This window comes from Lynx rufus, unplaced genomic scaffold, assembly GCF_022079265.1.
Source record: "Lynx rufus isolate CCGP_SWC_20201006 ecotype Redwood Valley unplaced genomic scaffold, mLynRuf1.p SCAF_8, whole genome shotgun sequence".
NCBI classification, from domain to species: domain Eukaryota; kingdom Metazoa; phylum Chordata; class Mammalia; order Carnivora; family Felidae; genus Lynx; species Lynx rufus.
The window spans coordinates 46401985-46418938 of NW_025814896.1; the positions used below are offsets into that span (position 1 = coordinate 46401985).

The 16954-nt window shown below is 35.9% G+C and overlaps 1 protein-coding gene across 1 annotated transcript in view; it reads left to right on the plus strand.

The window, feature by feature from the left end:
* The window catches only part of XRN2 (5'-3' exoribonuclease 2), a 78327-nt gene that overhangs the window by 18581 nt on the left and 42792 nt on the right, over nucleotides 1-16954 (plus strand). The window contains exons 5-17 of the mRNA XM_047067977.1: nucleotides 427-485; nucleotides 562-651; nucleotides 1484-1556; nucleotides 1685-1735; nucleotides 2195-2352; nucleotides 3368-3442; nucleotides 3529-3662; nucleotides 3762-3819; nucleotides 3903-4010; nucleotides 8356-8400; nucleotides 10024-10155; nucleotides 13447-13565; nucleotides 15643-15778. Coding sequence (XP_046923933.1) covers nucleotides 427-485; nucleotides 562-651; nucleotides 1484-1556; nucleotides 1685-1735; nucleotides 2195-2352; nucleotides 3368-3442; nucleotides 3529-3662; nucleotides 3762-3819; nucleotides 3903-4010; nucleotides 8356-8400; nucleotides 10024-10155; nucleotides 13447-13565; nucleotides 15643-15778 — 1238 coding nt within the window. The remainder of the gene's footprint in view (nucleotides 1-426; nucleotides 486-561; nucleotides 652-1483; nucleotides 1557-1684; nucleotides 1736-2194; nucleotides 2353-3367; nucleotides 3443-3528; nucleotides 3663-3761; nucleotides 3820-3902; nucleotides 4011-8355; nucleotides 8401-10023; nucleotides 10156-13446; nucleotides 13566-15642; nucleotides 15779-16954) is intronic.

Genomic DNA, 16954 nt, shown 5'->3' on the forward strand with positions numbered 1-16954 from the left:
ATGTCTTATCATATAAAGCTGTATAAACTCAGCACTTTAATTTTGTTTTTCTAAGGTGCCTTTATCTCAGGAATTATCGTCAAAATGAGAACTCCTAACCTGTGTGTGTTTGTGGTGTGTGTGTGTGTGTGTGTGTGTGTGTTCTGCTGTTGAGGGCATCATGAAGAATACCATAATTTTCATATTTCTATATTATAGTATCTTTTTGTATACCGTATATTGTTTGATGGTCATGTTAAATGTTGTATTCAATTTGAAGGGATGAATCTTACTTTCTTCCCAAAATGGGGAACATTTATTCCTCAGGTGACAACACTTCCCTTTCTTTTGTATTTGAACTGGTTGTTTTTCTTGTTCTGGTTTAATACTGGGTAATTTACCTCACTTTTTATGGGGAGAACAAAACATTGCCTCTTTTTTCTCTAGGTGGCTTCCTTCCTCCAGAAGAAATAAAAGAAAGATTTGACAGCAACTGTATTACACCAGTAAGTAGTCTCATACTTTGCCAGCTATAGCTAACTCTTAAATGGTAGGTTAATTTATTTCCTTCTATCATTTTAGGGAACTGAGTTCATGGACAATCTTGCTAAATGCCTTCGCTATTACATAGCTGATCGTTTAAATAATGACCCTGGGTGGAAAAACTTGACAGTAAGTTTCACATTTTGGTACTTGAGAAAGATAAGAGTGATCATTTTAGGCTGTACTTTGATTTGACTGATATTGTCTTTTTGTTCCCCCCTGTAAAATGCTGTTGACTGTCGGAGGAAAGAGAAGCTTCCAGGGTTATTAGAGATGGGGTGCCCTGCATGGTCCAGTTTTAGACTGCTGAATTTTCTCTCAATGCCAATTTTGTCCTCTTACCATCACTGTGAAGCTTTAAAATGGGACCTGTGATAGGTAGATAGGTAGGTAGGTAGGTAGATAGATAGATAGATAGATGTGTGTGTGTGTATATATATATGCAGGAAAGCAATTTTTAAGTTAAAATTTCTGTTGTTATAAATTGAAATGCAGCAAGATTAAAGTTATGGGACTGCCTTTAAAGAAGAGCTGTGTTCTCCTAAGTGTTTAAGTAAAATTTAAATGAAGAACTTTTATGTAATTTTAAGTACAAAGATGGTTTCACTATAAACTAGACATAGTAAATTATATTTAATGGGTATCTTTTATTGATTACTCCCAGGGCTTATATACTTTGTGGCTGTATCCTTGGGTAGCAGTGAGAATACTAGAAACTTGTAAGCTGATCAATTCTTCCTTAGCTAAATTTGACCAAAACATTTCATTTTTCTAGTCCATGTAATAAGTTTACCAATGAAACAGTTTTGGTGTTTAACACACACACACATATTATGAAAATTTCCCAGTTAATGACACTATCTTAGTAGAATTATCCCAATTTATTTTAAGGTATTCAATTTTGATTTTTTTGTGCTAGAAAATTGGGGATGAACTGAAAGTGTTAAAAACTTTTTTATAGGTTATTTTATCTGATGCTAGTGCTCCTGGTGAAGGAGAACACAAAATCATGGATTATATTAGACGACAAAGAGGTAAAACTTCCTTATAAATATTTTGTTATATGTTCTATTAAAAAGATAAGCCACTGTATAGAAAATATATTCCTGTGGTATAAAATACATTTATAAAAATATAATACATCTTTCTCCCCCCTCTTTAGCCCAGCCTAACCATGACCCAAACACTCATCATTGCTTATGTGGAGCAGATGGTAAGTTTATTCTTTGGGTTTGATTCTCTTCGATTAAAGCAAAACAAGCTGATGGGTTTGTGTGTAGTAATGGATTATTCACGATTGCCTGGAAATTCTAAAATGCCTTGCTTATTTTATGTTTGAGAAGGAACTGGTATTGTTTAATCTGTGATTAATGTTTATTTATATATTTTTCAATCTTTTGATACTGCTGCACATGCTATTCAAATGGAAGGTTTCCCCAAGTGTTGACTCTTGAATGGTAGTCCACATTCTGTGCCCATGTGTCTGGAGGACAACTTGTTAGCTGAGAACTACTAAGAAGTTTTGGCTTTTTGGCTTTGCCACTTCTATTTATGTGTTTGGGCTTTTCTTTGTGTTGGTGTCTTCTGTCATGGTGGTGTCCTCTATCGTTGTTTGTGGTAGGGTCTTCTCGAAGTGCTTACTGTTCAGTGTTTTGTCATTGTTGATTGATAGCTGATCTCATTATGCTCGGCCTTGCTACACACGAACCCAACTTTACCATCATTAGAGAAGAATTCAAACCAAACAAACCCAAACCATGTGGTCTTTGTAATCAGTTTGGACATGAGATCAAGGACTGTGAAGGTTTGCCAAGAGAAAAGAAGGGAAAGGTAAGAACTTTGAGATGGTAGTTCTGTCATTTAAAATTTTTCTGTTTTATTTTTTGTTGTAATAAAGTCTGTGTAACATAAAATATACTATTTTAACCATTTTTAAGTTTACAGTTCAATGGCATTAAGTATATTCAGGTTGCTTCATTTTTAAAATGGATAAAAAAAAGACTTTAAAGAGCACCGACTAGTTGATTCAGTTTTTACCTACTTGCTCTGTTACCCCTCACAGAAATGTGTCTTTCGGAACTCTTTAAAGGAAACACGGTTTGAAAAGCATGCATGCATTCATTCTTTCTACTCTCTCCGTTTTTTCTAACATAGCTTATTATATCTACACGAGTCTTAGGTCTCCTAGTTAATAACGCTTCTTGTACATGATTTGTTTATAGAAGTATTTGTTTCAGATGGTTATTTTTCTTAAAAAGAAGTATAAATCAAATATATTAATCTTGATACTTTTAAGTTACCCCTAGTTCCTACATATTTTGGGTTCACTTGATTATATTCAGTCCCCTTTGAATGGATTTTTTATCTGATTTAAGAATATGGTGCCTCTTTAAAAGACATGCTGAGTGAAAAAAGGAGGTAAAAAATATACTGTATATTCACAGAGGAGGGTCTAGAGGCATATACCTTGAAATACCTTAATATTGGCTGGCTCTAGGTCGGGGTTGATAAGCTACAGCCCTCCAGATTTGACAAATGATCTAAGAATGGTATTTACATTTTTAAAGAGTTGTAAAAAGAAAAACATGAAAGAATATGCAACAGAGACCATATGTGTGTCCTGTAGGCTAAAATGTTTACTATCTGGTCTTTTGCAAAAGCGTTTGCTGATCCCTGGTCTAGGTGTGATTGGGATTATGGATAATTTTTTAAGATGGTTTGGTGAGTTCCATTTTTTTTAATACTTGTAAAATTTCTCTTTAGAGAAAGTCACAATATTTATTGAGTTGGGAAAAATGAGAAGGTTTAGAGTATACTTGTTTAATCTTGATTCACTTTCCTGCAGCATGATGAACTTGCAGATAGTCTTCCTTGTGCAGAAGGAGAATTTATCTTCCTTCGTCTTAATGTTCTTCGTGAGGTATGTAGCAGTAAACACTGGGATCGGTGCTCTGAAGCAGGGTGGCTTTTGATAGCTTTAATGGCAGCATTTCTTTCTCGTTGTAGTATTTGGAAAGAGAGCTCACCATGGCCAGCCTACCATTCACATTTGATGTCGAGAGGAGCATTGATGACTGGGTCTTCATGTGCTTCTTTGTGGGAAATGACTTCCTTCCTCACCTGCCATCATTAGAAATTAGGTATGTGTGTTTGTGTAAGTTTTCACACTAGTGTTTTAGCCGTCTTGCCTTTACAGTGCACACTGGTCCTAATGCGTAATGTTTGTTTCCTGGTGGCAGGGAAGGTGCAATTGACCGTTTGGTTAACATATACAAAAATGTGGTACACAAAACTGGGGTAAGTTCACTCTTGAATAATTTCAAAACAGAAGTATTTGCTTTTATAAGAAGATCATTTTACATGTATTTTATCACTTACAGGGTTACCTTACAGAAAGTGGTTATGTCAATCTGCAAAGAGTACAGATGATCATGTTAGCAGTTGGTGAAGTTGAGGATAGCATTTTTAAAAAGAGAAAAGATGATGAGGTAAAGTGTTTCTATTGCAGTAGCTAAATTGCTCCTGTCTCTAATAGGCTATGATGATCCTGTGATTGTACTTTTAACCTCTTTGAGTGCGTTCTTATATTATTATAGTGTATCAAACACCAACATAATCATGACTGGTCAGTGCTTTATTTTATAAAGGTTGTGATGCTTGCTGTGTGGAACTATGTATTATACACTGTGTGAGTTGCATTGTAATTTTTTCTCTCTTCGTGATCTTAAGATATAAATCTAAACACCTGTCTGATCAGTAGGCTATGAAATGAGGATCCAACACTCGAAGAATGCTGGGATTGAACTTGTGGCTGCCATGTTTTATAGGAAATATTTATGCCCTGGAAGACAGGTTAAGACCAAGGAACTTTGTACTCTGGTAGTAGAGTGTAGGGAATCAGGGTTGGACTGCGTCAGCCAAGGCAGAAGCACTTGGAAGCACTTGGAAATTGATTACATGTGATAGGGTAAATGCTTAGGTGAGAAGTCTGGGTTTCTGGCTCAGGCTGTTGGGAGATTCCTGGTGCCATTCACTGAGATAGCAAGCACTTGGGGTAGAGCAGGTTAGGGTGGGGACAAGATGGAAATTGAATTGATTTTGGAGATACTAAGTTTGAGAGGCCATAGGATACTGGAGAGGAAAAAGTCCATGAAGCAATTAGATGGATTTATGTAAAGCTCAGGGCAGAAGTCTTCTGAAAGGAGATTGGAGAACTATTAGCAGGTGGGGGGTACTTCAAGCTATGGGTGTGAACTTGAAGTCCCTGGGAGCCTGTGTGGAGTGAAAGTGCCTCCAACAGAAACCTTGAGAAACATGGACATTTAAGGAGGGGGAGGGACCAGTTCTAGAGAGAGGGGAGGAAATCCCTAAAGAGAAGAGAAGCCATTTGTGTTGTCTGAGGTGTCCAAGCAAGATGGACAGGCCCCTCACTAAGGAATCTACTCCTGAAATCATTGTTACACTATATGCTAACTAATTTGGATGTAAATTTAAAAAAGTTGAAAATAAAACAAGTTAATTAAAAAAAAAAAAAAAAGATGGACAGGCCCCTAGTCTGTGGCCAGGGGTTTGGAGGCCCTCGGAGTCAGTGAGGAGGAAGGGCAGCAGCCTGAAGGCAGAGGGGCTTAGAGGATGGTTGTGGGGGAGGGTTAAGGGGGGCAAGGCAAACAGTGGGTAAAATGAGCAGATAATAGCTTCTTAGAGAATGAAGGAAGTCCTTTCAGATCTTAAGCGAATTCATAGGCCTATTTTGAGCAAATAGCAATATAGTAATATTGCTACGTTGCCTTGTGACCTCCTGTCAGATTCAAACATGTCATTATATCTGACAATATTTTATTCAACTTTCTTTACTGTAGCTGGTGATCTCTTTCTTAGAACTTTGGGTACCATTTTATGTAGCAAAGTGAGTGGACTGTAAGCATTCCTTCCGAAGCCTTTGGTACTTGGTAATCTACTGTGGTGGCAAGAAATTTTCACATGTAAGGTTCAAATAACAGAACTAACTTTGGGATATCAAATGTCTACCAGAATAGCCATTTTTAATTAAATCATCAACAATTACAGTGGCTCCACTTGACCCACTTCCATTTACACTTAAGAAAAAAAATGTATGTACTGTGTACTACTTGATATAAAAACTTTTATTAGAACAGCGCTCTTACATGGCTTTAGCAGACTTTATACTAATAAATATTGGTGATATTTGGCATTAGAGCAGGATTATGGGATTTGATAGATACCAAAATACTTAATATGGTTTCCAACTGGACTAGCAGAGAGGGTATTTTACAGCTTTGGATCTTTTTTGGTGTTCCTTGACATCATACAGTGTTCATCAGCAAGGTTGGTCTTTGGGGGAAATTTATGAACCCTCAGAAATTCAATGTAAAAGTATCCGGGTATATGTTTTTTCCTGGAAAGTGTGTGGCTTTTGACTGATTTCCAGAGGAGTTCATAGCACAAAATAGATGGTAGAAAAGTGATGCATCAATATTTGTTACTAAAATTGAGCAGTTGAAGGTGATGCTTTTTATTTTATAAGCTTTTATGTTTGTCTTATCTCACAAATGCTCATTTATTCAGCAAATATTCAGCAAATATTTATTAAGTATTTATCATGTGCCAGATAGTATTCTGAGTGTCATTGATGTAACAAAAAAAATACAAAAAAGCTGACAAAAATTCCTGATCTTATGGAGCTTACATTCTTCCAGAAGTGGACAATAAGCACAAAAACTAAGTATGTAATATGTTAGTGATGAGTGCCATGAAGAAAATTAAAGCAGGTGAGAAAATATCTGGGAAGGTGGATATGAGGTCATTGCAGTTCTAGAAAAGGTGATTAGAGAAGGCCTCACTGACAGATGACTTTGAATAAAGACCTTAAGAATGTGAAGAAGTAAACTATACAGGTGTTTGTAAGAAGAGCATTTCAAGCCGGGGGGAATAGGCTGTGCAGAGGCTGTAGGGAGTGTACCTAGGATGTTGACAGAACAGTAAGGACCCAGTATGTCAAGAGCAGAGGAAACAAGAGGGAAGTGACAGGAGAAGAGATCAGAGCAATGATTCAGGGCCCATTCTGGGAAGATCCTGTACGTCATTATGAGGACTTAGCTTTCATTCTACATCAGTGGAGGGCTTTGAGTATAGAAGTAACAAGATCTGGCACATGTGAAAGGATTGATCACTCTAGCTGCTGTATTGAGACTATATGGAAGTAGTGAGCCTAGGTAGGAGGCTCTTTTGCAGCAATCCAAGGGAGCCAGCATGGTGGCAGTGGAGATGATAAGAGGTAATTGAAATTTGAATATGTTTTGATGGTAGAGCCACTGGATTGGCTGATGTTAGGCTGAGAGAAGCAAAGTTATAAAGAATGACTCCAAGGCATTTTTGTCTGAGCAGTTGAAAAATGGTCTGAGTAACTGATAAAGAAGACTAGGAGGTGGTGGAGAGGTCCTGGTTGGAGACTCATCACCATTTAGATGGTGTTTAAAGCCATGAGACCAGATGACTATTCTCATGAGAGTAGAAAAGTCCAAGTATTAGACACAGAGGAACACTAACATTAGAGGTTGGGGAGTCAAGGAGCAAAGGCATGCAGCAAGAGTGAAAGAGGAGAACCAGGTGAGTGTAGTGGCTGGGAACCCAAGTGAAGAGCATGATTCAAGATGGAGAGTCATGGTCAGATGTGGACTGAAAACTGACTAGTGAATTTTACAGTCTGTAGCTCATTGGTGCCCTAGATAAGAGACATTTCATTAAAGATGGAGAGGAAATCTTGTTTAAAGAAGTTGGTGCATTTCATATCTTAGGAGGTTTTAAGGTAGTCATTCACCATATATCCAACATTCAGCTTCTCTTTTGACAGAAAATACAAATTAAAGATCTTATTTAAGGATGTTATTTTACAGTTGGCATTACTGATCTGGAAGAGCAGAGAAGTGCAGCTAGTAAGGTGGCGGTCAGTACAGTAATTCTAGCCCCTGTTTTGGGCTGTCATAGGACCTCAGTTGACATTCCAGTGCCTTGATTCTCACAGAATCTTGGGCATGGGAGGAATGCTGGGGCCAGGGAGGCCTTTGAATGGCCAAACAGTTAGTGGGAAACAAGATCAACCCCAAATCCTGTTTAATTGAAACCGTGACTACATTTTGAAAATGAGCGGAGAGGAAGAATCCATGCAGAGTGGACCCTTTCTTGTGGATTAAATTGGCTCAGAATGAGCAGGGCAGACATCTGAATTTCCTTCCTTTCTTTCATTAGATTGACTTCTTAGAACCTGGTGTGTGGGGCAGGGGGGTGATGTTTGTATAGAGCCCCACTTCTCTCTTTACCCACTCTGTGCCATGCATGCTACAGAATTAGGAACTGTCAAGCCCTTTTTAGGTAACACAAGCTCATTATTAAATTGTCAGTTTGTTTTTAAATGGACATCTTGGTTATTAATTGTATACAGCTAAAACTTAGAATTATTTGTTTTCTTACTTACTTGCATCTTCTCCATATTGACAGCCTATTTGCTCCAGGGTGAAACCAAGAGTCTTTGTCATGACTTGCATTCTTTCCTGAAATGATGTCAAAAGCTTAAGTGAAAAAAATTAAGAGGAACAAATTAAATCTAAACTCCATTTAGAATGATCTGTGTCCGTCAAAGGTTCTGATAAACAGCACTTTGAACATATGGTCCATTGCCTAGTTTAATTATATATGTCTAGGTTTCTGGGGTCTTCCTTTAAAACTTAAATTGTTTCCCAAATCATTCCTGGTAATGTTTAACTCTGACATTTTTGTGTAATTATTTGACAGAATATGTGGATTTTATACTTTTAGGACAGTTTTAGAAGACGACAGAAAGAAAAAAGAAAGAGAATGAAGGTGAGTTTTAATTAATTTCGTAAGATGGGCAATAGCCTAAGTTTACAGTTTGGGAGAAAGATGTTCATTGCAGTTGCTTTATTTCTTCTCTAATAGGAGTTGGTTAGGGACATAATGTCTACCCAGCTGCTGTCTTGCCTAGAGAAAGAATGCTGGTGTTTTTTCTAAGCTCTGGAGTCTGAAAGGATGCACTTGATGGGCATGGGGCACTTAGCTATTTGAATTTTTTTGTCTTTATCAGGTATTGTTTCTGTAATAAAAGCAGTCAACCCTTTATATCCTCTTAAAAGTTACTGCATTCTGTCTACATCTATCAGGTTAATCTTCCTGAAACTGTTGTTTCTCTGCTTGGAAATGACCCGTGATTTTTGTAGTTCCCTCAGAACCCACTTGTGTCTCAGTCTGGCATGCAGAATGTACTCTGATCCGGTCTGATTGTAGCCGCCCGGCTTTTCCCTCCTGTCTTCTGAATGTATCACGTCCCTCCTGACTCAGAGCATTGCCTGCACTTGCTAGCTCCGAGTGGATTTCTGACTTCACAACTCCCTCACATCTTAGGTTTTCCACCAGGGCCTCTCTTAAGGCCTCCATCCTCATCCAGGATTAGCAGTCCTTTCTCTGAACTCTGCTGCTTTTGCTTGTGATACTTGTTTTCTTACTTCTTGCATAATGCTCTGTAGTTACTTCTTTAGTTCTTATTTTTCTTGCTTCTTTACTAGATTTTAAACTCATGGAGTTTAAGGACTGCCTTTTATTATCATTACTATTATTATTATATTTTTTAAGTTTATTTTTATTTATTTTGAGAGAGAGATAGAGAGCAAGTCGGGGAGAAGCAGAGAGAGAAGGACACAATCCCACAATCTGTGCTGACAGCGTAGAGCCTGATGCGGGGCTTGAACCCATGAACTGTGAGATCATAACCTGAGCTGAGATCGAGAATCAGATGCTTAACCGACCGAGCCACCCAGGCACCCCATTTATTTTTATATTTTATTAGAAGTAAGCAAGTTGGGGACTCTGGAAGGGAGAAAAGTAGAGTTCCTTATTGTTACAGGTATGTTCAAAACCACTAGATTCAGAGGGGCATATTTGATTTCTACCTTATGTATTGCTATTTTCTTTCAGTCAGTACCTGTGTAACAAGTGTGTTGTATCAGTCAGCCACAACTGTCACTAATTACAGCTCTAATTGGAAGTGAAGAGTTAAATTCTAGCTAGGTGAAGGGTAAATAAAAATGGTTTTTCCTAAGTATAGATTAAACTCTTGATTAGTTTTTTTAACCTTAATAGTTCTATTATTTTCATGTGCCTGAAATTGTTTCTTGAATGTGTTTTGAAATTGTCAGGAATCATAGAATAGCTTAGTGAGACATGAGTAGATTCTGTGTATCAGAACAATGTATTATGTACTTTAAAACAGTTATTAAATGTTACAGGATATTGTTTACAGGGTGAGTTACCATCAGATCAAATTGTGCTAACAGTTTGTAAATGCTAACAGAAATCCAGTTCCTCCTTTAAGTGCTTACAGTGAGAATCCTGTTCCATTGCCTTCTTTTCTTCCTGTCATCTGTGTTGTGATGTAATTTTAATTTCTACATTTGTTTCCACTTATGTTAGAGAGATCAACCAGCTTTCTCTCCTGGTGGAATATTAACCCCACATGCCTTGGGTTCAAGAAATTCACCAGGTTCTCAAGTAGCCAGTAATCCAAGACAAGCAGCCTATGAAATGAGGATGCAGAATAACTCTGTAAGTGACTTACTTTCATGTGGCATTGAAAAGTGGTGACCATCAGAGGTCTCTTGCAGTTGTGTGTGAATTTTGTTACTCAGCCTGGAGTTGTTTTGTAGTTTTCTCAATTTCTTTTGCCTTGAGATATTTTTAACTTTGCTGAATCCATGATTATCAATATGTAAATATCTAAATAACATGAAAGAAAAGAAAATGCATGCAAATATAGATAGCTAAGAGGCTGTAGGGTTTCTGTAATGCAACCAAAGGTACTGGGTGCTAGAAGCTTGAAGGGGACAAGAGAGAAAAATGGTTTTCCCCTTTCTTTCCAGGGATCAGTTATGGACATTTTACAGAATAATCCCAGTCTGTCAAAAATAAGCACTTCTCACTGCCCAAACCCTTACCCTCCAACTCAGGAATGGAATAGATTTGAATATATATTTTAAGGTAGCTCTCGCTATCCAAATTCTGGTTGCTCTGTACTTAGAAACTCAGGAACTGAATGGATTTGCCACCTGCAGTCCTTCCTAGTTTAAACTTGGTGATCCAAACTGAAGAAGCAGATCATCTCAGCCAGCAAGGCTGTACTCTGTCCAGTAGCATCCTGTTGTTCAGTGGCAACACTGAGCACAGAGCACATGACAGGGCAGCAGCAGGGGTGAGGGAACAGACCACGAATTGAAGGACAGCAAATAATCAAAATGATTGCTTATTTCAGGTTGGTAGGCATAAGAGAGAAAATGTGTACTATAGAGAGAGGAAATATGTTTTGTAAGGCTTGAGATCTAGTGTAAATTTTTGTTATATATTCAAGGAAATTGTATAAGTTTTGATATTTAAGTTTCATTATTCTGTTATCCTATTTATGCTCAAATCCTTTATTACAGGGCAGTCCTATTTGTGGAATCTTTGCCATACTAGGAGACTGATTTATATTCTCGCCAGTTTCCATTTTGAAGTTTTAGAACCTTAGATTTGGAATTTGGGAACTGAGATTTTGCATCTCCTGAGAGAAGCAGCCTGGGTTTCTGTTCTGTTTTTTGTTCTGTTTGATTTTTGTGTTCTTATTCCTTTCACCATTAACAGTGGGATATGGAGGGTCAGTGAAGGATTGCGATGAGACACTTGAATAGAACAGAAAAGGCTGATGTCCATCATTTAATAGTGACTGCCTTCTCCACAGAGTGGAACTAAGTGACTTGTATTGTCAGACACCATGTTGATGATACAATGCTTTTTTTCTTAATCCCAGGGAGTATGGCAGAGTTAAACTTGGCCAGCTGTGATTGCTTTGAGAGAGATTCCAGTATCATACTAAAGCTCCACAGGACTAGACCCACCGTTGATTAATAATGTCTGCCATGGGAGTAGGAATAGGGAGATTGGTGATTAGGTTGCTTATTTGATCCTATCTTAATTCCCCTTGACACAGTTATTTCTGTTGGAGTCTTGGCGTAGAGGGTTTTTCATCTAGAATGTTATAAATTTAAGGAAATCACAAGGCTGAATTACCAGTTCATTTAAAGGGTGCCTTTTGAGTTACAGAGTTTGTGTTGTTTTTTTTTTTTTTAAGCTGTTGGACATGTCCAGTATTGAGTGGTGTCTACTTGATGGTCAACGTTGTTAATGTTTTACTAGCTGGCTTCTGTTTCCTCATAAATCTGTGTTTTTAAGTTTTGCATTCTGAAAAGTATGGTTTGACTATATCTGCAGCCATTTGATAAAATTTGATTGCAAAAAAGAGTTTTTTAAAAAGGAATTTGAATAAATTGGTATAAATCTGGTATGTTCAGGAAAGACTATTTTTGTTGGTAGAGAGAGAACAAAAAAAGAGCAGTAGAGATTTGGTATTAAAGAACAAGCTACTTCTTTTTGTTTTCTGTTGCAGTTGTATTTGTTATCTAAAGATAGTTTTCTGTTTGTTTTTTTTTATCTTGTTTGTCAGTTTGGGAAAGTTTGCTTTTTATCCAACTTCTTTGTACTTAGATGATTGCTATGAATATCATCTCATAATTTAATCCAAATGGATTTAGTGTTGGGTTTGAAAAATAAAAGTGATGACTTCTTGAAAGGTGACCCACCTTACGCCATGTAGGCAGCCTGTGTTGTTGATCTTTCATACGTATCGTTCATATCATTTTCCTTTAATCCTCATAATAACCTCCAAAGAGAACATTATCCCATTTCAGGTTGAGGCTAACAGAGGTAAATTGTCTAAGGCTGTATAACCTATAAAGGTTGGACTTGGTATTTCAAACTCAGATCTGTCTGACTGAAAATACCCATCTCAGTTTCAAGTACAACCGCACCTTCCTGAATTTATTTTTATAGTTTTGTGTTTTTTTTTTAACGTATTGGCCATATAGTATCATGAAAAAAATGGAAATTATACATTTTTAAAAGAAAGTTATAAGCTCTGCATTGTTGTAACTTTTTTTGACCTATGGTGTAAACTGCATTCATAAAGTAATTTAAAAATAATTCAGTTTACTCACAACATCTAATATACTCTGTATAACAGAAGAAAAACCTTATCATTAAAACCTTTTCTGCCACTTGTGTTTTTGGTCATAACATGAAAAACTAAAGTTGCAGGAAATTTTAATTTTTTAATGAAATACTGAAATACTTTAGAGTGTTCACTGTGTTTCCTGAGTTAGTTACAAAGGGAAGATAATACTGAATTTAAAGTGGTATCTAAAGTCTTTGAAATACTAAATCTGCATTTTTCTAAGTTACTGATAGATTTTTACTTGTACATTGAATTTTAAAACATTATCAATAATTTTATCACTTACCTGGCAGAGTGTCTTTAAACTGTTGATTTCCTGATGGTTGCGTGAGGTTGAGCACTTACCATTTAACTTCGTTGTCTCCAGCATTGATTATATTGTATATAATTAATTTATGTATTTATATTTTCCCCCTCCCAACTTTGCTATTTGTTTGGTATAAAGTGGTTGTGAATTCATAATGTGAGGAACCACCAAAGAAAAAATAATCAAGCCCTATAATTTTTAAAAATTTATAAGATTAAATTCTTTTTTCTTCTGAAATAATTTTTATTCTGATAATATTCAGATTCTTTTGAGTTTAAGCATAGGAAGCTTGAAACTATATTATTCTTTTTTGAAGAAGTGGCGTAGGCCAAGATCAGTCTTTGTATTTTCTAAATATGTTTACCGTATCTATTTAATAGCTTTAAAAAATGTATTATGAAGCATGATTGTAACAGCAGTTGGATGTAACTTCTTGTGTGACATGAATAATTAAATCCTTTCTGTGTAATGTTATAATTGTTTGCAGAGTCCTTCAGTGTCTCCTAATACAAGTTTCACTTCTGATGGCTCCCCATCTCCGATAGGAGGAATTAAGCGAAAAGCAGAAGACAGTGACAGTGAACCTGAGCCAGAGGATAATGTCAGGTGAAACCATTTTTTGGTAACACTTTGTTATCAAATTGCTGAAATAGATGCTGTCTAATTAATGCTATTTAGCTTAGAGCAGCATTGCCTTCAGATGCTTGCCTGTGATCTTTTTATCCACCAGTAATTAATGTGGAGGGTTAGAATAGTCAGTAAATTCCAGTGAGATGTGTAAGCTATAGCTGTTAAACCTAAGTATCTAGATTAGTATGCGTGCAGGTTTTTGTCCTCCAAGCCACTTTTCCCTCTGAGACCGGGCACTAGATCGGCTAGACATGAGGTGTTTAGCTCTGACTATGTGATCTGAATGTTACTGTTTTGAGATTAAATCTTCAGGCTGCTTAACACAGAAAGTTCAGTTACACTTGGATACTTAATATAGTTTGCTTTAATCTCAGTTGGAAAGGTTCTTCCTCAAATGAAATATGCAAAAGAGATAAACATGTATATTTTTTAAAACCACAGACTTGGATCTGTACAATTATATTTCATGACAGGGAAGTTTCCCTTTAGCTGTATACTTGAAATTTGTAATGAGAAATTTTGATTCTTTATCCAGAGATTTGAGATCATTATGTAAGATTAACAGCCTCTCATGTAATTAAATCCGTATTTGAACCCTGTGTTCCAAGTGCAAAAGGCCAACAATCTGAATAATTATAACTAATTAAGAATTTAGCAAAATGATATATTTCAAAGTTAAACAATAGTGGTCCAGAACTCATGCTTCTTTTATAGGACGTGGATGGTATGTTTGCATTTATGATGAGAAACTTCTCAAGTGTCATATATGGTTCTGTATTTTCCTAACGTCCTTTGATGTCAGATTCTGAGATCTTTGGTGACTTGTGATTGAACATTTACCTGATCCTCTGTTTCTGCAACTCTGGATTTTCCTCTTAGAGTATGTTTTCTGTTTTATTGTGTAGCCATCTTGATCAATACCAGCTTAATAGTTAACTTGATTTATTAGTACTTTATTGTGTAATCCCAGTGCTAAGAATAGTCAAGGTAGAAATGCTTCTATTAAGAAATGCTTGGGACCCTTAACATGTATTTCATTAATATTTTCTGTAAAACAATTACAGTCTGCATCATAGAGGATATTTCTCCTAAGTGATGTCCTGTGAATCCTTGGGGCAGGTGGGAGGAAATTAAAATTGATGTGGTGTATTCTGGAACATGACTGCAATTTGTAAGATGTGGCACATGGTAGAAAATAGCCCTTAAATGAGAATCATCTTGATGTTCTTGATCTGTCTTGATTTGTTTTTTTAGTGTTCTTTGGCTTCTTTGTGTTCTTCGATAAAATGTTTAAATCTTTCAGAGAATGAAAAATGAGTATTTAAAAATATATATATACTTTTGAGTGAAAAACATATAGTTCACATGTATTGTCAGTGACAAATGAGAATTTAGTGAATTAGAAGTGAACCTACTTCTAAGTTTTACCAGAACATGCATATATGTGTTTATGTGTCCTTCCCTTAAGCCAACAGCTCTTAGCTGAAAGAAGAATAAGGCCCACGGATGGGGAAAGTAGATATAAACATAATTTTCTGCCTGGTTCCTAGATTATCTTATAAACCATTTTTACCTTTTAAAAAATTACACATGTAACTCTTTTTTTTAAGTAATTTGATTGGCTTCCTTTATTTAGTTTAAATGTATTTTACAAATGGAGGACCTTGAAATATCTTCAGTATTTGAATCTTAAAATGTAGTTTTAGAATTGGTCCACAATCAAAAAACATGTAAAACAGTATTAACATTTGAGCAAACAAATACTCAGTATCTACTTTAATAAATAGTTATTCTTTTTCCAAAATGTTGCTTTCTAATGGTCTTACTAGAATCATCATTTGGGTTTTTGATGTTTATCTCTTAAGTTGATAATAAGTCCTGTGTAAGTGGGCTTTTAGAAGTGATTAATTAAATGAAGCTGTGTTAGCATTACTGCTTAACTCATTAACATTTCACCTGGATATTAAATATAAAATGGTTTGGGTATCGATAAATCGGTGAACAATTACTGAAAGTATTAATTCGACATGAACCGGCTTTGCCTGGATTTTAGGCTATGGGAAGCTGGTTGGAAACAGCGGTACTACAAGAACAAATTTGATGTTGATGCAGCTGATGAGAAATTCCGTCGTAAAGTTGTACAGTCTTACGTTGAGGGGCTCTGCTGGGTTCTTCGATATTATTACCAGGTACAGAGAATATTTTCCTCTAAACCTACCTAATCATTTAAGGAAGATAGTAATTTCTATAATAATGTGTATTATTGAGCTGTGTTATGAAATTAAATCCAGACTCATTTTTTTAAAAGCTTCTTGTTCAGAAATTCATTACCTTAAATAATATTTGTTTGTAAACCCTTTGAAGCTTCTCAAGTGTTAATATATAAACAAAGATAATTTTTGTTTTGCTTATTAAAGATTTCGGCATCAAGTAGTATGGTTGAGTGTACTTTGTCTTTAACGTGATTAAAGTATAATGGTTTTTTAATTGGAAATTAAAAATAACTAAGTAATTAATAGACAGTCACTAAATGACTGAACAAAGGACAAAGCCTAGAAAATACTAGTAAGAATTTGAAAGACATTTGAATGATACCATTTCCTCCGTGTAATGTAGTGATGTTACATGAAATGCATGATAATTGGAGTAATCTGTATCTGACTTTAAGCTGTTGATAATTGAGATGTCAGAGTGTGAGAGATTAGGTAGACATAGAGGGGATTGTAACACTAGTAGTTAATACCTGGTTTCGTTCTTGGAGAGCAAAACAAGTTAGGTTTGGTGTGATCTGAGAAAAGATGGAGTTTGTCATTAAGTGGAAAGTGTAATTTGGATGCATTAAATTAGGTTGTAAAATACTGCAAATTCATGTTTTACTTTCGTCCTCAAGATTTTAATTCCCTAGGCATAGAATCAAAACATATTAGGAGGACTTTTCTATCAGTAAAACTTACTGTTTTCTTTTTGATAGGTTTACTTAAATATTTTTATAGTAAAGAGAAAGTTGTCACAATGAAAATGTAATAGGGAATTGTAAAATGAAACTTTTGTTGGCAGTTTTACTCAGTCACTGTTTCAGTGATGTGCCTTACCATCTATATGCTATAGGTAAGTGCCAGCTACCACCGCTCTTCATTCTGTTTGGTGATGGCAGCTGTAGAATTGGAAAGAAATACCACCAAGCACATTTTAAGGATAAAAATCTTCACCAAATTTGTTTGTAAATATAAAGTTTGGTGTTAACTACTAATTATTAAAAATGCTTTGCAGTAGTTTGTGGGGTTTTTTTGTTTTGTTTTTTTGTTTTGTTTTTTTTCTGGTGGGGGGTGCCTGGGTACCTCAGTCAGTTAAGTGTCTGACTCTTG